This window comes from Betta splendens, chromosome 3, assembly GCF_900634795.4.
Source record: "Betta splendens chromosome 3, fBetSpl5.4, whole genome shotgun sequence".
Classification (NCBI taxonomy): domain Eukaryota; kingdom Metazoa; phylum Chordata; class Actinopteri; order Anabantiformes; family Osphronemidae; genus Betta; species Betta splendens.
This window is the reverse complement of record NC_040883.2, coordinates 17,402,482-17,424,463: the sequence shown is the minus strand read 5'-3', so window position 1 is coordinate 17,424,463 and position 21,982 is coordinate 17,402,482. Positions and strand designations below refer to the sequence as shown.

At 44.3% G+C, this 21,982-nt stretch overlaps 1 protein-coding gene across 6 annotated transcripts in view; it reads right to left on the bottom strand.

Annotated features, from left to right (window-relative positions):
• LOC114851904 (glypican-6-like) overlaps window positions 1–21,982 on the bottom strand; it is a 148,928-nt gene that overhangs the window by 55,483 nt on the left and 71,463 nt on the right. For 4 of the 6 annotated variants that reach the window (XM_029143783.3, XM_041070004.2, XM_029143778.3 and 1 more), the window contains one exon: window positions 13,530–13,688. In XM_029143783.3, coding sequence (XP_028999616.1) covers window positions 13,530–13,638 — 109 coding nt within the window. In that variant the 5' untranslated portion in view covers window positions 13,639–13,688. Of the gene's footprint in view, window positions 1–13,529; window positions 13,689–14,900; window positions 15,452–21,982 lie in introns of all 6 variants that reach the window. The other 2 variants (XM_055507307.1, XM_055507308.1) reach the window with 1 other exon arrangement.

The following is a 21,982-nucleotide window of genomic DNA, read 5'->3' as shown; positions in this document are numbered from 1 at the left end:
CGTGCTGCTTCAAATACAAGAGGTGAAAACAACAGAGTGCTACTGTAGCTTCTGAATTGCCCGACCAATTTGAATACATTTCACTCACATGCAGATTCGTTTTCATGCCGACGAGCGCACACGCCCGGTTCAGTTTGATCCTTACACTCGCCGCGAATAGGATCCGTCGACCCGAGACCCGAGGCCCGAGAACAGAGGGTGAAATCAGCCACTTCCAGCTGCTGTTGTGTCTAACACCGGAGGGTAAGTGAAGGTGAGGCGTGCCCACGGTGGCCGCGGGAGACGGATGACTGCCAGGCACAAACTAATTAGCTCCGCTGAATGGGAGAACATTAGTGGAGCTGAAGTTTATAACCTGGTGGGGTATTTTAAGTTGCACGGTCGGAGGTATTGGTGGTCACCATGAGGCTCGAGTTGAAAAAAACTAAACAAGCAAACGTTTGTCCCCTGCACAAAATGAACAGTCAAAGTTTTAAAGTGTATTTTTCACAGATTCTCTCTTCCTCAGTTAAATAAAAGGCAATGAGGTTCAAAGTTGTCTGTATTTATCACTGTGCATCTGCAGAAGTCACGTTTATGAGCAGCTGCTGCCCTGAATTTAGAGCGGCTTCGGACGTTATCACGCCATTCAATGGTCATTATCAGTGGTTATCAGCCCATACGTATGGGCCGGCAGGTGCCCATCTACCTGCTGGCAGCGGTGAATAGGTGCAGTAGTTCCTCGTCATTGATTCGTAAGGTTGATCACGGCTCGGATGATTTAACCAGCAGAGTCAGTGGGGGCGCTGTTGAGCGGTTGTTGTTCCGACGGGAGGATCGAAGTTTTTGATTTTGATTTATTAGCGAGCAAAACTTAGCAAGTAGCTAGCGGTATTGTGTTAGCTAACTGTAACCTGAACCCCCCACCCGTTATCCAGCCCTAACCCCAACCACAATAACCTATAAAGCTGCTTAACATAGCAACTTAGCTAGCTGTTCGCGAGGAGGCAGAGCAGGCACCTACTGGCCCATTCGAATGCGCTGATAAGTTCTGATCAGCCCATTCGTAATGGCTGATAACATCCGAAGCGGGTGGAATTTAACATGGCAACGCACCACAGAGGTTACAGTAACTACAGTGTCTTGTACCTTGTACGCAACTGCATAATGTATCACTGCTGCACTGTGGGAAGTGGGTTGGATGGGGCTGACTCACCGAGGCACCAGACAAAAACTATAGACAAACAAATGTACAAACTCTGCTCTACAGTTTTAATTGAAGCTTAAAATAAGATATGATTCTGATGTTTTTTTCTTATTAATTCTTATTAAAATTCTTATTAAATATGGTGATGACAATTTAATAATAATTTTTACTGCACGACCTGCATCACCCATTAAGACCTTAATAAAAAATTATACTTTAGTAAACTTATTACGGCTGACAGCTTCAACTTAAACACTGCTGTACTGGACGGATGTGCGCTCAAGTGACTGAACAACAATAATTCAAATTCACGAGGTGTGAAAATGTTTGGCTTGTTCACGTCATAAAGGATGTTCTTGTTCTAAAACCTAAAACACACCTTTGATTAAAAAAGCTACAGATTTCTACATTGTTTCCTTCGCGTCACCGTATTCCACATCTCAGATATCCATTTCAATTAACGTACTTTGTGATGCATGAAACATATTCATCTGCAAGTTATCTTAAAAGTACAGGTTTTATTTCGAAACGGATCTTGATTGACCTTTTCACAGAACTGTGCCGCATTCTCTCGTATTCATGCCACAACGCTGGCACAAAGTTTGATGTGATGAAAGAATCCAAAAGGCCAGATCATGTTTAAATGGCATTTTGATGACATTTCTTTGGCCTGTTTAACCTTTGGTGGGTTTCATTTTTCTTGTGCATTACATCTTATCCATGCAGACCCATTTCTCACTTGGAATGCCACCCAACGCTGTTTTTTATGATCTTACCAATCTCTCCACAGACGCTTCCAAATAACTTCGCCAGGATTCACTAACTTAGCGCTGCAGCAGAGAAGAACGGGAGATTACGTGAATTGTTGAGTTTAGGGAGCGAAATAAAAGTGATCTGCTTTGGAATGTTTTGTGTGTTTGCAGCACCCACAACCGAAGTGAGCAATGGATTTTAATTTTCTCAGTTTATAGGAAGCTACAAGCTGTAAATATGATATAAGCCTGCTAACTCCATGGGGGGAAGAGAGGGATGAGCATCCTGGCACAGAAAGCACCGTTGGCTGGGCTCAGACCAAGAGCTGTTAGCCTGCTCGCTGAGATCCATTGCTGTCTGAGTCGGACATTTAAAGCATGAATTATTTTGTTTGCGAGTTTGGGGAATGTTTTTTTACAAGTACTTAAAAGACAAATGTGGCGCTGTCTAGTGAGGGATGGGTTTTTTTTCAGCTTGGTGTGCTTGTGTGTGTGTGAGATTGCCTGAGAGCAGCACTTGTTTATCAGTTTTGAATAGTCCAGCCATTGTCAGCAGCCAAGTCCGACGTGCTGAATTGAAGAGATACATGTAGGTTAGCCAGCAGTTGCACGGGCCCTTCAGTGCAGTTTGTGCAAGTAACTTTCACTTTTCTAGTGCTCAAGCCATTTGGGGTCTGTTTGAGCGAACTTGTGAGCCCAGATTGTGTGTTGTGTGTGGGGGAGGAGTGACTCCCCCCGGTCCTCTGGTCAGGGCTGAGCAGGAAACAAGCAGGGCACAGTTTCTCAAGGACCATAAGGGTTGCCATGAAATCAGGTGATTAAATGAACACGTTTAAAAGCCCTCCGGATGAGCTGCTCTAAGTTTCATTATCCAGTTGAGGCTATGCGAGATGTTGGGGAATCACGGTAGCAGGAGCACAAACCCCTTTGGGGGAAATATCTCCACACTGTTGGATAAGTCTGGGTCAAATAAACCTTTTAAAGCACATGTCTACCTCAAAATACCTTTAGGGAATTATTTCTAGTGAAAACAGTCAGATACTGAGCTTTCACTTTTTAAACTAAAGTCTTTCCTGCCTGACGCTTAGCAAAACTTGATACACAGATGGATTAGGCCACGGACATGTTACACATGGTCCCAGCGTTTTATTTGAAACCGTTGATTTCAGATTAAAAGCGCTAAAACGTGATATATTCCCCTCTAATTTAAAATTATGAAACTTTTTGGCTCAGATTCTACTACATGTCATATAGCTTCACGGCCCACACTGTATGAAGCTATAAACCACGCCACTCGGCACCGGGCATCACATAAACCATGAGACTTTCCCCATTATTGCCTGCCTCAGTGATTGCCTTCTCCAACAGGGTTTCAGTCTCTCCTCACGAGCTACCGTCTTTTCTCGACTCAAGCAATCGCTATAACCATTCGCGGCAGCTAGTTGGGCTTGTTTTTGTAGTTAATGAGGCCTGACGAGTTTTAGGACGGCGGAAGGGAGAGCACATTCTCACACCTCACTTTTGCAGTGAAATGAACAATGTCCTGAAGCACAAGGTCGTACTTTCCCTCAGATTTAATGAGATACACAGTGCAACTTGGTATTGGAATAAATGCTGTAAGGCAGAAACATGAAGCAAGAGAAATTTAAGATCTCCATTTAATATTAATAGAGGGTGTTCCCCCACCTCTTCCTCAGCGCATCCTGAAGTCTGCACAAGCCTCAACAGGGTAAGAAGATACAGAAAAGAGAAAAGAACGGATAGAAAGTAGCAAGGGTTGGAGATTTAACACTAATGACAAGGGCAACGCACATTCCAAATACACACATTAAGTACTAGCGGCTCACGGAAGCTAAAGTCACATCAACAGCCCATAGACTCATAATTACAGCATCGAGTTTGCGTCTGCGACAGACGATTTGGAGGTTTGGACTATGAAGCTAATTGGTGGTGAGTGAGTGGATGGAGCCCGTGAACGCAGAGCTCACTCCAAGTAGGCGGCGCCGCTCGGGTGAGGGGCTTTTTGGATCTGTTGCTTCGTGTGAACAGGAGATTCATTTGAGCCAATCACCAGAGAGTGTGGAGACGTAATGCATTATGATGGCGATATCAACAGTGATCACACTCGCACCTACAGTATGGAGTCTGGCTAGCGTTGGGCTGCCTGGATTTGGGCTTGTGCCCAAACACTGCTTCTTTCTCTTATGCTTCTTGTCCTGATTAATGTTCTGCTGTTTACTGTTTTCACTGTGCACCGATTTGGCTCCGCGCCCTGTTGATTTGTGAAGAACTCCCACTCATTGTAATGCTGCAGCAGCAATAATTCCCTGAAGTGCAGCAGAAGTCCTAAGCACCGCGGAGACGTCCAGGTACTGAGAGCGTCGACGCAATCAGCAGATGCATGAATTTGGTAATTAGCACTTTTAGGAGGGTTTCTGCTGCGTGATCCCACGCGTGCATGAGACGTTCTCACCACATCTAAAGACAAACACTGGCCCTCACAAAAGAAACAAAAACACTAAAACTGAGCAAGTAGCAAACGTTTCACCAAACTATGCCAGTGTGAGGCACCCAACACTAAACCTGCTGGTACAGTACACAGTTTTGCTAGAATTATTACTGCATAATAAGTTATTTGATTATTGCACAACTGCTATAAAAACAGACACTATTTTCTCCATATGTGGAGAATGACGCCAGTCAGAACAAATTGTATATTGTCTAGCATTTAGATAAAACCACTGATTTCATTACAATGATTATCCTTTCGCAAAATGAATTTTGCAAAGTTTGCAGAAATGTGTTTAAAGATCAATAATTATTACTCTTTTCCTACTGCTTGGATGATCACACACCCAGGGTCATAAAGATTTGTGTTCATGGTAATCCATAACCTATCTGACTAACTTGCCTCATAACAAGTACATGGCATCAGTCAACATGACACATACATCAGACTAAGGTTTCCATGTTGTACAGTCTACACTTGGTTTAGACTTCAATGATAGAACGAGGTAAATATCCTACAATTCCTTTTTTATTTATTTGAGACTTTAAGCATCAGCCCTAGAGATAGAACGTGAAATCTGTTGACAAACTGCAAGCACACGAACGGCTACGAGCTAATAATTATGAGGGGTAACAAGTTCTGCACGACAATCATCTGACAATGAGTTCAGCGTTCAGAGGCGCTGGAGAAGTCGATTAACAATACTCAGAATATCCCGTGGATGATATTCACACCCGTTCAATAGGAAGCAGCAAATTGGCTGCATACGCCATTCCATTACAGTGACCCTGTGGATAAGCAGCTTTGTCTCAACCTGGCTGTTGAGGAGCCGCTTCCCATGAAAGCTCCCATACACAGACAGCTTTGTCAGACTAATCCATCCTGTGCCTGAGTAGGGATATCAAGAAATAAAAGAAACAGGGTTGGTTTTATGCATTTGTGTCCTTGTTGCTCCCTCATTTACGCATGAAGGTTAGCTTTGGTCTAAGCCGGGGAAGGACTGCTGTACTATACGTCTACGGCCAAACACTTCACACAAGTGGTCACTCATTCACTCCCTCAAGGCTGTCGCAGGAACGTCCTGGCTCAGCGTTCGTGTTGGTGTGTCACTGCATTCCCAGCGATGCATCGAGGGCAGACGTGCAGGAGTTCGCTTTGTGCAAAGGGAATGAGGCCATATCAGAAAGACTGTGCAAATACTTCAGAGGACACAAACAAGAAAAGATATTTTTCTCTAAATATAAAAAGCCAATGCTATGGAATGCCTATCAAACTATGTCCTTCTAGACTTGTATGCTCATTAAATTAATAACCCTTAGACATAATTGAAAACTGATTGTAAACTAATGTCTGATGGCCAAACCTCCTCCACTCTACATTTAGGAGTTAAAGACATTTATCAAGCAGATTCATAACATGTAAAATGTTATTTATATTCAGGTGTGGTTTGTTCTGCAATGCAAGAACAATCACTGCCTTTTCCTCCAGCACTCCTGATGTCAAATCTCTCCTGTCACAATTCATACGTGAGGCCTGACATGGCAATTACTCACTGTCACATCTCAAGCGATCGCTAAACTAAGAATTATGCCAAGCTCGCGGTCACCACATTCAGTCACTTTTAAATGATGCGTAGAAATCAAAGGAGACGGAACAGTGGGGCTCTGTGAGGGACGCACAGCAGCACCTTCAGCAGGATGCGGAGGGTCAGGGGATTTTTCATATTTTCCATTCGGCCCAATCTCAGCTGTAGCTTGAGAAAACTCAATATTCCAAGGATGGGACTTTTTATAAGTGAGTTTTCACAGTGTATATGTTTCAATTTCTGACATAAAGGTTAAATTTAATAAATACATTGAGGCGAGGAATCGCACTGCACCAGGCCCTTCCTGGTCCACTTCCTGTACGGTACGCCTCTTACTGCGTAGCCTCTCCTTGAAGCTCACTACTGGGGCAGAGTTAACGGTGTCCGGGCCGCACAGAGCCATCCATCCTGAAGTACAGAAGTGACACGGGGCTGCAGCCTGTGCCAGATGATGGAGGCTGCCACCAGCGCTCAGCGAAAGCACTGCTGGACACTCTCCATTCCGTGGGCCCTGGGAGAATTACAGTCTTCCTGACATTCACTTAAAATGACACACGGACACCAAAACACAAGTTATTTATTTATGAACACTTCCAGGAACCGTGCGCCCACATGGTTTTAGATTTCACATGAAAAGATCACCAGTGTCAGGATTTATTTTAACCCCTGCAGCTCAGTGATGGACTGCGGGAGTTAAATCAGCACACGCCCTCACCAGCATCCTGTCCTGCGTGTAATTTAGTGTGATCTCCTGTGTAATGAAGGTCTTGTACCATCAGATGGTTTCCAAGTCCTGTGGTGTCCTTTATGTCCCCTACATTTGTTTTATGTCCAGTGTAATGTGTCCCATACTAGGACAAAGGTGTCTGCTTCAGGCTTCTTCAGTTTGTTTCCTCATAGCAATTATTCATTCGAAGAGTAGATACAACAAAGTTGTGGTGCATAACATCAAAATACAACTAAAAGTGATATAATGTCAGATTAATCCTTGTAGCGTTTTTACAGGTCATCCATCTGCACTGCCTGTGATCGTAAGGGTTGCAGAGGTGCTGGAGCTCATCCCAGCTGTCACCGGGATGAGGAGGGTTACAACCTGGACAGGACACTTCATTACAGGGCCACATATAGGTCCACACTCATATGGCCAGTTCACAGTCTCCAGTTAACCTGTGAAAGGACAACCTACTGCAGGAATTTAAGGTGACCGACTTACTAGCTTCATTTGCTAATTATTTCAAAACAACAATTCAAAGAGGCAGCACTTTTGACGCATAAGAAGAGTTTAAAGGCAACACATTTCAAACTATTAGATGTGCACTGGAACCCATAAACCTCTACAGATACTGCCCAGAGGAAGTGTGTGTGATGAGCATCCGATAGCTCCCCAGTAAAGACTGAGTAATGTTGGATGTACTGTAGTATGTGAACACAGCCTCAGCCTCCAGACAATCCATTCAGGACAGCAACAGAAAGTATGGAGACCACAGTATGTTAGCAGCATTCTGCAGGAATTGTGTGATTGGCTCCTTGTTACAAACTACAGTACTGTGATTTCTTTAGTGTGTCCTACATCTGGCTTTAGCGCAACTATTCCCACCATCTACCTCAGGGAGGCACCTCCTACTACTCTACTCTATGAAAGAATAAGTCCAGACGGGACTCTAAGTCGCGTGTGTAAGGAGCCTGTGTCTTCAGTTTTATTCCTGCCTGTACTGTAGATACATGCATTGATTATGTGTCTGTCTGTGTAAAGGAGGGATCGTCTCCTCTCTTGCTCCTCTTTCTCCATTATATTGGCTTTAGGGAGTTTTTCCTTATCAAAACCAAAGGTCTATTACAAAAACGGTTAAGCTCTTTGAAGGTGGTTTGTAATTTTAAGCTTTATATGGAAAATTTGATTTGGCGGAGACGTCACAGAGGAAAATCTGGAATTACTTTGATATGCGCTGTGTGACTGCTGGACCCTGATAAAATGTCAGAGCTTCCTTTCTACTGTACCTACACATTTGGAAGATAAACACTGTATCCAGTACATATACAGTATATGGCACAAGGAAAACACAAAATAACACAAAAATACTATGGGATTAGCTGAACACTTTTAAAGCTCATCAAGTTCCCGCTGCACCCAGTGGATTCACAAACAGGTCCTTGTGATTTAACAAGTTCAACTTTGCCAAATTCACGTCCAGTTGGCCACAGCAGCGGCGGTGTAAAGTGTAAACGGGGCCAAATCTCACACTGAGTATCAAGTGTAACCTCCTTATTCAATTTATTCATATTATAAATTAATCATGTTGGATATTATATTATGCACAAAGAATAATAGGAATTACAAATCAGTCCACAAATTCAAGTCCTCCGACTGCAACAGTGGAGCTTGTGCATAGTGTAATTAAATGTGTTCCAGCTATTATTCAAGATTGGAGAAGCAAAACAAGCCTAATTGTATCAAGGATGAATATTAAAGATGATTCATCAAAATTTTAAGTCAAACAATCGTTTACGTTCTTAACGGATTACAATGTTCGTTGTGAGAAAAAAAATGCAATTATTATTCTAGTTCCTGCTGTAACTTGAACTGGGGCGAGTGCGGCGCTGTATAATGAGGACCTTTGAGATGCTGTTTTGATGTAACCATTTGATGTCAGCAATGAATTGTGGGCATTTTGCATGATAAGTTCTTCAATGGATGTCAAACATGAATAATACATGTAAGGACTATGAGTTTGTGATGCGAGGAAGTTACAGCGGCCTTATATACTGTATCTGTAGACAATATACAGGACTGGCCTTGAATAACTGTTGGGTCAATATTGTTGAAGGCGAAGCTGTTTCCTTTGCTGTGTTTATTCCCATCAAATATCTGAATCTGGGAATCCTGCTACAGAGAGAACAGACTAGATAGAAAGGCAGCAGAATCCTTTTATTAATCCTTTAATTTCAACCAGAATCAATTCATTAAGAAATGGGCTGCACCGATATTCCAACACAATCAGAAAAAACAACCACAACAACACATCAACATCATATTTCAGGTCTCTGAGGTGAAAATAAAAAGATTTGGTTGATCGTTTTTGGAAAGTGCTTCATCCCTTCTCTTCCTGTATAAAATACATCACTGATAGGAAGGAGCATCCTTCACAGCAAATCAAGACAACACAGGTACACGTGTGGTTGAGATGGATGAGACATTACTTTTGTTGGAGAGGGAAATCAACTCCTGCACCACCCTCCTCTCTAAGACAATCTGTTCTAAAGGCAAAGATGCCCTGATGCTCTGAATACAACTGGCGGTAAACAGATCTTCACAGTGCAAAGATGTGATGCATTTATTTTCTGATAAAGATGAAGCAACTAAAAACAAAGCAAATAATTAACATACAGTTTGATGAATGTGTGAACTGAGCCCACAGCCGATAAACACAGGAGGAAGACTGAGTCTACACTGATCCAATAAAATAAAAAAGCAATAAAAAATAAAAAACAAGAAACAAGAAAAGCTTCAAAAGCAACAGCGGCTGCCTTCAGATCACAACGCTGTCTAGCCTCCCCACACATCAGTCTGTGAATGGGAGCGGACCTACGATGACCCCGAAACAGAAAAAATCCAGCTGGGCTTTTTCTGACACCACTCTGACAAGCCGGAGGGGCTTCTGGGAGGAGGTTCTCCTGACAGATGAAACTAAATGGAAGCATTCCGATAATGCTTATCAGCTGGACTGTATGTTGACATAAAATAAATATGTGTTTTCAGTCTTTCCACTGTGAAACACTGAGGCGGTTTTGGTAACGAGGAGCTCCGTTACAGAGAAAAGACACTGAATCTATGCAGACGCACCCTGTACCTGTACATGACAACGTGTTCAGGTTCATACAGCTGAACTACTGTAGTTCTTTAAGATCTGTGGCTCCTTGTTTAGGTTCACCATATTTTATACATGTATATTGTACTATAATAAGACAGTAGGACATTACAGAAAACACAAAAGGCTTATGTTGCCTACAAAACATTTTTCTGCTGCATGTTATTATTATTATGACTTTTGTCACAATAGACTGCATCAGGTCAAATCCAGACAGCTCAGGATACTGATAACAGTAACAACAATATTAATAAGAGTAATTCTTAGTAGTGTTCGTCACTTTCTATTCATCGGTTTCTGTTAAAACCCATTAAGACCAAAGGTCCTTTTGTGAGAATCTGACATAAAATGTGAGACGCAGGTGCTGCTGGTGCCTTTTGTGCTCGCTGACGGGCACCGTTCACTCGCAGCTTGCAAATTTGTTGCGATCACAGATTAAAGAGAATGGGGCATTGTGTTTGAGCCGTGGTTTAAGTCGGAGGGTAAATAAGGGATTGTTGCAGTGAATGAGGGGCACTGGCGCTCTGAGCGCCGAGCAGAGGAGCTCTGCTGGGGCAGGATCAAAGAAGCCAGTCAACCAAGGCTGCTGCTCAACCCAGACTTTAGTCAACCAACCACACACACTAATCTCTTGCCAAGGTCTCGTGAGAGAGCAGAAAGGCATCAACAAAACTGAGTCTAATGAGCTCCTACTGTACAACGAGAACAAACGGCGCAGGGAGAAGGGTAATGCTGAACACTCTAAACTTTGCCCTCTGAAACTCTCCCACAAGCACGCATGCACTGGTCACACATGCATTAAAAACACAGCTGATTGCAAAGAAGTGCAATGAATCTGGCAGAACCTTAAACACTGAGTCGAGCTTTGAAACATAAATCCTTGTAGACCAATGGAAAACCACAGAACAAATGCATATGCTCGTCTTTGTGTGTCCTGCAGAAATGACTCGACCCAGCAGCGGTTATCGTAGTTCACAATCTGCTATTCATCACTAACATGAGGATGAATTTCCTGAGTTTCCTCCTCCCTCGTTCAGCTTTCACTCACATGCACAAACACTGTATTTTCTGTGTTGATTTCATTGATTGATTTCATCATTTCTTAGCATTATTTTAATTCACCTAAAGGAAAGCACTGTCACAGAATCATCACAGATACACAGTTTTAACAAATATATAACAACATCAGAGAGTTGGTTGTGAGTTTCTTTCCCAGTATCTCACATACTGGAATATGAGCGGACTCCGAGTCTCTTGGGGAGAATATTACACGTACTGAGAACTCCTCAGCTGGATTAGTGGATGCTCAGAGAACCCAAACCTCAATTCCAGCGTGCAACAGTCATTTATGGCTACAGGATTGCTCAATAATGCATCAAAATCCACAGGCCTTCAGGGGAAGCAGTCCGTAATCAAAAAGTAAGTTAAGGTTTTCATAATAGGGCCCCTATAAATAACTAGGGACAGAAATGAGGGCATATAAAATTGATGAAGGATGAATCAAACCCCACGAGGTACAGGGAGGAACGCGGTGTCGAGCGGCCTGGCGTGATGTAGGTGCACACAAGGTGGAATTGCATAAGTGATTTGTGTCACCGGCGTCGCCGTGCAAATGTGCAGATATATGGACACTGTTCCAGAGGCAGTGTCTGTGAAACGGCACCATTAACCAGAAATACACCCCAGCCTTTAAAGTATTTTACTGTACATTTCAAACTATCTGGCAACACTTGCATAACCTATGGCTACCAATTAATGTTTTTACAGACGCAGAGCTGAACCTTTTTTTTACAGTCTAATTACTGGCGCTTCTGTGTGCTGTGTATTTTCACCAGAGTTTGAGGACTGCGGATAATCTAGTGTTGTGTACATATATGTGAGATATTTTTATTATTTCATGGATTCATGGCGCGATGTGAGGCTCATAAATTACACATATTTTCAAAAATGCAGCAGAATCTGGGAGCAAAGGTGCGAATGCCACATTTTGACAATGTTTGACTGCATATTAAGGATTTCCCCTTTGGTACATATGACCAAAGACACGCGTCCACCGTGCTGCACCAGGATTCTGGATGATATGTCCGTTTCTTTGCAGGGCGTTTAAAGGAAATCTGCAATGGACCGCACCTCCCTGCATTTCCAGTGCGATAGCTGCAGCTCACACCAGCTGCTCCTCGTGAAGCCCGGCAGCACATCAACATGCCGGCCGTGGCCTTGGAGCTAGACAGTCTAAGCTGGTACTTATCCAACAGGGAGTCATTGTTTTACAGCAAGACTCGTGGCAGATGCCTCTTCATGAATGAGCTGGGCTCAAACCGCTGTCTGTCTCACCATTGTGCTTGAGTCATTTTTCACATAATCGTGCTTTTATTTTAGCTCGAAAGTGATGATGAAAGGAGCGGCGCGACAATAGCAGGCTAAACCAGCACAACACAGAAGAGCTCAATAAAGAAATAAGATGGCTGGATTCTGTCAAATCTCACCCTGCTCAGCCCCAACACTGGACCTCAGGATTGGATTTCTACTGACCTTGCATCAGCAACAGTGGCAGGAATAATTATCCATCTACTCTGCTCTTATTTCATTCAGGTGCAACACACCCACATAGAAAAAAAAGCAAGTCGGTGCTTCTGATGTGCGTGTGTAGGTGAAGGTTTACCATATAAATTGGCCAGGGAACATTATGAAAGTAATACAAAATGCTGGTTAAATGCAAAATGATGCACTGACTAACCTATGTACTGGAGGCTTCATTCAAGCGTTGAAAACCATTTATTAGCGCCTTAGCCTTTGCTATTTATACTAATCCTGCCAATTAAAACACAAACTATTCAGCAATTTCCCACTCAGCTGCGGCTCCAGCACGCAGGTATTGTCCTCACCTGACTGCCAACCTGACAGAGAGATCATTTAACACTCTGCTGTGACAAATTGGAAGAAAACTATTCTTTATGGCTGTTGGCCAGGTGAAAACATCCATCTCTCCTTTTCCAGCTACTGCCTTTCTGATGCTGTTACACAGCTGATCTCGCAGAGATGGGGAGGATATGTGGTTTACCAGGAACCACAGAAAATGTCCTGATTCAAAATTCATTAGAGTGTCTTTTTATGCTGAGGATTCAGTCTTCCAGTGTACAAAAAATAAGACACGGGAAGGAGTCAGAGAAAGGAAGCCCACAGTTCCAACTGCAGCTCACAGTCACCAGTTCACAGCATATATGCACCATTAGCACCGTGATCTGATGGAGGGAACCACGTGGGAACATGGAGTATGAACAGAACACAGGTGTCCATCAGAAACATCAAGTTGGTGTCAGATTGTCGCTGAGTGGATGTAAGTACCTGCATGCAAAGTCACATTCCCATCAACCAATCAATCCAGCAATCAGCAAAACATGTGTGTGAGTGTGAATGAGCAGCAGCGACGGCACTGCACTGTAACAAGGCGCTGGTGGATGAGGCAAACTCTGCACCAGAAGAGTCATATCTTATTAATACCAGACATAGTAATATTTAATCATGTTTACCAGCTCCACTGTACTTCTCCACTCTACATTTGCGACGCTGTGTGGAACAGCAGCCGTCTCTGCGTTAAACAGACACCGTGAACCGGCCGTCCGTCACTTACCGTCAAACTTTTTATGCCTGGAGACAAATGTCACCCTCATATTGCGGCTGCTCTCCTCCACCATGTTCTCGAACTCCAGTTTGCTCTGCTGGTTGAGTTTGTCCTCCATCTCGGACGTGCAGCAGGTGTATCCCTGAGGACAGACGCGCAGGTGCTCACCTGAGGGAGACAGAGACAGAGCGGGCGCCGTGTGAACGCTTTTTACACATCACCGCCACAGGATCCGGCTTTTTCAAAAGGCTGCTCCGAGTCTTTGATCAAAACTCTCCTGTGATTTTGGGACACTCATCACAGGAGCTATCAAAGAGAGGCAGACCGTACCAAATGGGGACGGATAATATTTGTCGGTAACATTCTATCGTGTGAAACAGACCAACTTTGATACGGCGGTGAATGCACCCCATACAGGGGTTCCTCTACTGTATATCACAGCTCAAAGCGCCGCTGAGCCCACGTCCATCAGCATCAAGTGCATCAAACTGGAGGCAGTGCAAGTCCAGACAAACTACATTTCACTGTCTAGAAATTTTATGATTAACACTTTACTTAAACATCCAACTATGTGATGATCGCCTTCATGTTGCACTCAATTACTGCACTGAGCAGCAATATTCAAATGTCACAGTCATTTTCAACACCACGCTTGTGTTACCTTGTGGAGAAGGCCTGTTTTTGCTGCTTTTGCACACTGCAACAAAAGCTGTAGTGGGGAAATCATAACCTCACCCTATGAAGCTAATATCTGAACAGCAGCTAAAGGTGAACATGAGGAGTATTTGTTATCAAGACAAACCGTTGCTTTTAGAAACTGAAAAATGCAAAGGATGTTATTTTTCTGTTGTTCTGTTGAAGCCTCTATTCAAACCACAGATGTGTTTCTGGTCAATAAGAGGAGAGAGGATTCATTCACGGTAATATGGGAATAACATCTTTGAATGTCTGCGAGGTTTTTATGAGTTCAAGGCAATTCAGCTGGTTGGACTGAATTAAATATCCATCCGCAGCATAAAAACATAAGCATAAACACGTCTAATACTTGTTCAGAAACACATGCGCTGTGTCTGGGAACGCTATTAAATAATTTGCAGACCTCGCTTGCTCGGGAGAGGGGGGTTACTGAAAAGCCATGAATTAAAAAGAAGGAAGGAGGAAAAAAAGGTTGAGGTCTGATGAAATAAAAAATTTAAGTGTACAGCGATAATGCACGTCACGATCTGTCAGAAACGGTGTTAAATGCGGGAAAGGTGTGGCCTGGTTTCTAGCGCTGAGCGCGGTGATGACTGCGTCGCCAGCCAGGTCGGCCGCTTTTTACTATCAGATGCTGAGAGACATGAGAGATTAGAGGTACACTGATCTGTGCCAGATACGTACAGATCCCCACAGCTATCGCAGTCAGAGTGCTGGGGACCTTTGGTTGCAGCACGTACATCCCAGCATCAGGACCAGTTTAGGACAACAAGGCGAAAGGTCGTTAGTGACCCAAACTGTGATGCATCTGAACAACGCTGTCTAAACTTCACCAAGCTGAAAAAGATCATTATTACAGGATGCAGGTTTAAAACAATGTTTAGACATTTTCTCTTTTCACAAGATACAAAACGATGCAATCAAGGACAAAGATGGTTTAATTAGACGTAATTAGGATTGTGTGTTATTTGTCTTTTATGCCGTGTGATTAAAGTTCGCTTTGATTCATTATAGCATTTTCGGTTTGGTTTTAGAGATTTGTTCTAAATTACTAGTTTTACCAATAAAGATTATCAGACCGGCGTGTCAACGAGGCCCCTGCCATGCCTTCGTGGCAGCCTTAAATCTAATACAATCCAATATTCACTCATTTGGAAATAATCGCTTGCTCGCTGGCTGCCACACACTCTCTCTCCGTCTCGCCCCTGCTTCCATCAGATTTGTTTCTGACAGCTCTGGGAAAGGAAGAAAAAAAAAACCAAAACATGAATTAGAAGATTGTACATCTTGTACGCTGAGCTTTGTGGAAATGAGGCATCAGTTACTGAAAGTTACATTAAGTGTGTGACATTTCATATTTTCTCTGTTGTTCAATGTTTCAACAATTGGTTTGTTTGAATAATTTAACTATTAATCATTAAGTGATCAACTCAGAGTGAATCTGTTAATTAAGCTAATGTGTTTACTATAATGAATTTGGAAAAAATAAAGTTAATTGGCTGCTAGAAACAGTAGTTCAATAGTAGCTTAAATTGCATTTTGCACTAACTTCAGAGATCTAATTTGTTAGTAAAATATAAGAGGACCAGGAATTGACTGAGAATGCATTAGACAGAAAAAAGAGTCGGATGCTAACAGCACTCCTAGCGTGAGCAGCATGTTGGAGTGAGAGCAGCAGCTTTGGTGGTGAGTGCGTGTCTGCAGAGGCGTTCAGGCGTTCGGCGTTTTGGAAGACGACAGGCGGCAGCGTAGACGGCTCCACTGATTACATCGCTACTCGTGGACTCATTACCGATACGTACAAAAAGTGCAATTTTAAAAGGTGGCACATATTCGACATACTTGCTGTATTATCTTCCCTCAGCCGCTCTACATCTAAAAGCATCAGAGACTATTATCAGAAGGTTGTAAAACAGCTGCTACGTGAGAGATTAAAGTTTTGTGAGTTTTTGTGTCTATGAGGGAAAGACGCTACAGACATTACTGCACCAGAGGGGGATTGGTGCACAGGAAACTCAGGTAGAGGGACATTTTTGATGGATCCTATATAGCGGCAGGCACAGTGGTGCTCTGCATGCTTACAGTATACTGTAAGGTGGACTATAGATAAAGGAGCTGTGCACGGGTTATAAAGGAAGACGGACTCAGAACGTACGTGCTGGCACTCTCAAACGTGCTTAATCCTTAATCAGTCCTCAGAGAAGCACCAAGCCACGATAATGAGGTGCACTATCAACAGTTCAACGCCAGCCCGTTGTCTCCTGAGTAACACACGAGCCTCCATAGCCACAGAGACAAACAATCCAAACAGCCAAATGTATAAGGTGAAATGAAGCAGTCGATTTCGATTTGGGGATTTTTTTTTTGAGGCTCTTGTTTGTCTATTAAGCGACGGCGCTGTAATCTTTTAGTAATGCAACAGCTTCTTCAGCTGTCACACATTATTTCCAGTGAGTGGAGGTGCAACAATTCCAAACCAGGATCAGTTTAACACATGCCTACAGAGAAAATAATACTCTACAGAGTTTGAGGCAAGCGAAGCGTAGTGGGAGAAATTCATTATCCAATTAGTTTTTTCTAATGTGATTTCTAATTGGTTAAAAGGTTGCAACAAATATGCTTTATTTTTTCAGCTAGTGTTCTTCAGTGTTATGCTGTATCGCTTTCCTGTAACGTGTGCAATCGTGTTTTCTCTGTGCTGAAGACACAAGGAATTATTGAGGCTGACTCGGGGTCAGATTCTACTGGCATGCATCAGCTGCTTGGCAAAAGTCAAAGAAAACAGCTCATTCCAGCCGTGTTTCCCAGAATATCAAGTGTGTGAAACAATGCCTCAGTTAGACTTTGGCGCAGGAGCAAATAGTTTATTGTCATAATGATGTATAAGTTTAGAAAATGACATTTTCTGGCTGCACCGGGAAGCCCTGCTAGTCTCAAGCAAGTCAATTTCAATTTGAAGTTTCTGTTGATGCAATAAATCGACTTAACTTGTCAAAGGAGGCGGAGAACCACTGGTGGCCACTAAAAGTTGGAAGGGAAAAAAAAAATCAATGAAGGGCAAAACTGTCCTTAAGTGTGAATGGCAGCTGAAAGGAGAAGCAGGTGCTTTTAGCTTTCGTAGGCTGTGCACCACTCCATTCATCCTTCAGTCTTGTTTTTTTTTAAATCATATAATTTGACACATCCAGCTACTTTCACCATCTTGAAAACGGTGATGCTGCCGATACAAAACAGAGCTTTGTGAGCAGCAGGCAGCAGTGTGAGCTGCATGTTTATGATGTTATGGCTTTGAGTTTGTCAACTTGTCTGTTTTTCTGGTTTTGCATAAAAAAGAGATAACAAAACAAACAACAGAACATAAATAACACTATCGGCATAATAATACAATATAATTGACATTTTTACAAATAAAACTTTTCTGCAGATGTTGAACTCTGCTTCCAGAGAGCACAGACATCAGCGACTTGGGGAACTTGGGGACTAACCATCTCTGAACCTAGATGGGATTTTGGCTCACTAGACCATATTTGTACTGTTCTAGTCGGCCGATTTGCACCCGAGATGGAATTTAAAACCAAGCTGTCGATACGCTGCACGCTCGCAAGATCACAGTTGTGCTCGGGCTGTCGGGCCGACTTCAGCTGGTGAGATTCAATATCGACAGTGCCAACAAAAATGGAGACAGTGGGGCGGACACAAAAATGTGAAATATCCGAGTAGGAACCACAGACCCTGCTGCCATAAAATACACAAAACAGCAGGAGTGGATTTATGAAGGGTCCACGGCCCGACGCAGGGCTAATGGATTGCTGCAGGTCAACAGCACAAACACTTGTCAGCTAACGGCTAACAGGTGTTCTGCACAGGAGGATGCACAGAGTCATGCAATGGCAGAAACGAGGGCAGGGCTAGCGGTGGGGGCGTGGCTAAAGTCTGCTAAGACACTGGGTTAAAATGAGGCGCTGGAATTAGTTGTTGCTGCTTTATACATGTAAAATTATTCTACATATCAAACAGAAATGCTCTGATCTTATTCACCCCTTTCTGTAAAAACAATGAAGTTTGTCTACATCATTAATAATAAGTCTAGATTGACGATGGTCAGAGGTGGGTCAAGTGGGAATGTGAAGACATCCCAGAGCACACACTGTACATGGCAGCTGATGGAGCGTTGCCAGTCTGTGGTGCAACCAACTCTTTCACCGCTGCTGAAACTTTCGCACATTTCTCTAAAAGCGCCGCGGCGCTGTTAACTTTCTCCCCTTTGGTAACGTGTTCCCCCTGTCAGCATGTAACTCTGACAAAGAGACAGGCAGGGGCTAAAAGTGAGAGCGTAAACTTTGATTTAATCGGGTGAGCAGCGGGGGAAACAGACTGTAAGTAAAGCCCGAAGTGACAACACCGACACAGCCGCTAATATGCTGAGAAAGAGCCACGTGTCACAGCAGTTTCTCCACACAGAGACGCCTGTTACCATTTAGATGTAAAACAACACGTCTTATCTTAAGCTTAAGTCTGGCACATCCACCCACATCCATGATTCATTACACTCCCAGTCTGATGACAAATTCATGGATCAGCACACGCAAAGACAGACAAGCGTACACAGATACATAATACATTATTTACGAGCAGGTTTATCCGCGACTTAGGAGCAAATAGTTACGCAACTGCTATGAAGAAGTGCAGATAAAAGGCCTTTAGTTGCACGCTTAACCCAGTTAGGCTTGCTAATGTACCACTCTGTCCTCGCAGCTGCCTCAAGCGCAGATGTCAGAAAGCAATGCTGCATATCTCCGAGAAGGAGCTGATCAGAGATTTAAATGTATGTAATTACAGAAGGCAAGATAATTAAGGACAAATGCTAATCTTCTTTGGGGATTTAACAGTGAAATGTTCTGGCATTAGCTCCATTGCCTGCTAATCAAAAGGAAGCGAGGCATAAGACACATTGTTCATTTGCTTACATACGCAATCACACATTAGTTGTTTTGTTCGGCGCCTTTGATCCGCAGATGTATTTTGCTCCTCTGGATCACTATCTTCACAAGCTGCAAACCATGATTGAAGTGCAGCATTGTAATTAGATGAAACCGCTGACTTCAGTCACAGAAAACATCCACAGCAGCCGGCTCGGTGCCGACGAGCGGCTGGAAAGAAAGACGGGGGCACAATGTGTGTTTAACAAACACAATAGGCCCCACAGGCAGCGTCCCTTCCACACGATTCAAAGTGCCCCAACCCATTATGAATGTTCCCCTATAATGATATTTATTTAACCAACTAGACACTGCTTGTCAGGATAATAGAGGTTAATGGGGGGGAGCGGACCATCCTGGATGTATGATTATGATTACATAGTTAGGTTTAATAAACAGATGCCTTGAATTTGGTTGGAGTGACTTTCTCTTACAGTCGCATACTCTTCATGGTTTCAAATGAAGACATAGGCTCCAATCATCTAACAGGCAAAAGAATGCGATGGTGCTTTATTAATGTTGGCAGCGTGAGCCGTTTAGAAAATGCCTTGCTACTCAGGGTTTCAGCCCTCCGCTCCGCTGCCTTCCTGATTCTTGATTAGCAGGACAAGAAAACCATCTCTCACTGTAAATGCGATTATTCTTCACACCACGGAGACAAAAGTCCAGCTTTCTTTATTAGCCTACCCTACACAGGCACAAAAAGTAGATCTGTCCGCAGCCTCATAACATCGAGGTTGAGACTTTGGTCAGAACAATAAGGTCTGAACACTAATAATGTGACAGAACTTCCCATCTGCTGCTGTAGGTAATGTTTTTACTGAGGTTCACCTACTTTAACCGAGGCTTCACCCCAAACACAAGCATCTTTATTTCACAGATATATCTTTATTTCACATATAATATTTTTATCAACTTTCATTGTATGCATTATTTCAAACACAATGTCCTATAGGTGAGATTGCTTTTAAAAGTTTTAATGAGAGTTGTGAATAACTTCAGAGGGCTATCAGAGTTAAGTTTCAGCAATTACCTGTGCATTATTACTTCAGGTTTCAAGCGCTGCAGACAAATAATAACAATGAGCATGTTAGCATTTCTAACAATACCACATGGCGGTAATGGGAAAAAGTGTGGATCTATGATGGAGAGTTCAGACTTGACAAATGCCCATTTCTTAAATGGTTCACCTTACTGAGAAACAGCTACTTTCTGTTCAAAGAATAACCTCATGCATAACTATGTACTTTAAAGTAGCAGGGGTTGGGTGGCATGAAAGGCACAAAGACGCTTTCTAAGCTTGGGTTATAATGTTGAAATGACTTTCTATTTCTATTATGGAAAAAAACAGAGGCGACAAACAGCAGAAAAACCGGCAGACAGAAAGCTCAGACTGGCTCAACTCAGAGTTCACACACTGCTCTGTGTCAGCGAACGGCAATGAACGGACCCACATGCACAGCGATGAGACGATAGACAAGGCGATGCGGTCAAACTAATATTTAATCCAAACCTCAGGTCACAACGGTAACATACAAACACTAGAGCGAGGAAACACAAACGACGATCTGGCGGGGAACCGAGGACAAAGGTGGTGGTTAAATACAAAGTGAACTAATAGCCGATGAAGTGCAGGTGTGGATAATGCGGACCGGTACTAACAGGGAACAGCTGTGAGAAGAACAAAAACCGGAAGTAAAGCTCAAACCAAAAACAGAGACCGGGAGATTACCAAAATAAAACCGGAAACAACTAGACACCAAACCCAGATCGTGACAGTACCCCCCCCCCAAGGGCGGATTCCAGACGACCAAACAAAAAACAACAAACCCGAGCAGGGCGGGCGGAGGGAGGACCGGCGGAGGGACAGAACCAAAAACAACCCGCACAGAACACCGACAGGGCGGGCGGAGGGCGGACTGGGGGAGGGAAAAACGGGAACCCCCATCAAAACCAAAACTCACGCCCAAACACGACAACCCAGAGGACCCAACAGAAAAACAAAACAAGACCGAGTCCCAAAATCAAGAAGACAACACGAATGTCCGTGAAACAAGAACAGAGTCCATGGGAGATGTCCAGGGTGCATGAATAACAGAAAAGTCCCGCTGCTCCTTCTTAAGGCGGGTGGAGACGCGGCGTGAGCCTGCCCAGCCGCCGCTGAGGCAGGGAACCCCACCCAGTGCCCTTGGGCTGGGCCAGCGTCCACGGGGATCCCCCCGAACGGCGATGTCCTCCTGGCGGACGCTGATCCAGGCGGTTGAGGAGTCGAGGCGGACGGCGCCGCAGGAGGCAGCGCCATCCAAGCAGCGGGAGGTACCGAGGGCGAGGCCACCCGTCCGGCGGCGGAGCCAGAGACGAGGCAGGAACCGATGCAGGTGCGGCCGGAGCCGAGCCGCCAGGAACCGATGCAGGTGCGGCCGGAGCCGAGCCGCCAGGAACCGATGCAGGTGCGGCCGGAGCCGAGCCGCCAGGAACCGATGCAGGTGCGGCCGGAGCCGAGCCGCCAGGAACCGATGCAGGTGCGGCCGGGCCGCCAGGAACCGATGCAGGTGCGGCCGGGCCGCCAGGAACCGATGCAGGTGCGGCCGGGCCGCCAGGAACAACACCCTCCTGGAGGAGGGCAGGAACTATGACGGGCGCGACCCCCTCCTGGAGGTCCGCCGGGACTGCGACGGGCGCGACCCCCTCCTGGAGGTCCGCCGGGACTGCGACGGGCGCGACCCCCTCCTGGAGGTCCGCCGGGACTGCGACGGGCGCGACCCCCTCCGCGTTAGTCGGAGCCCC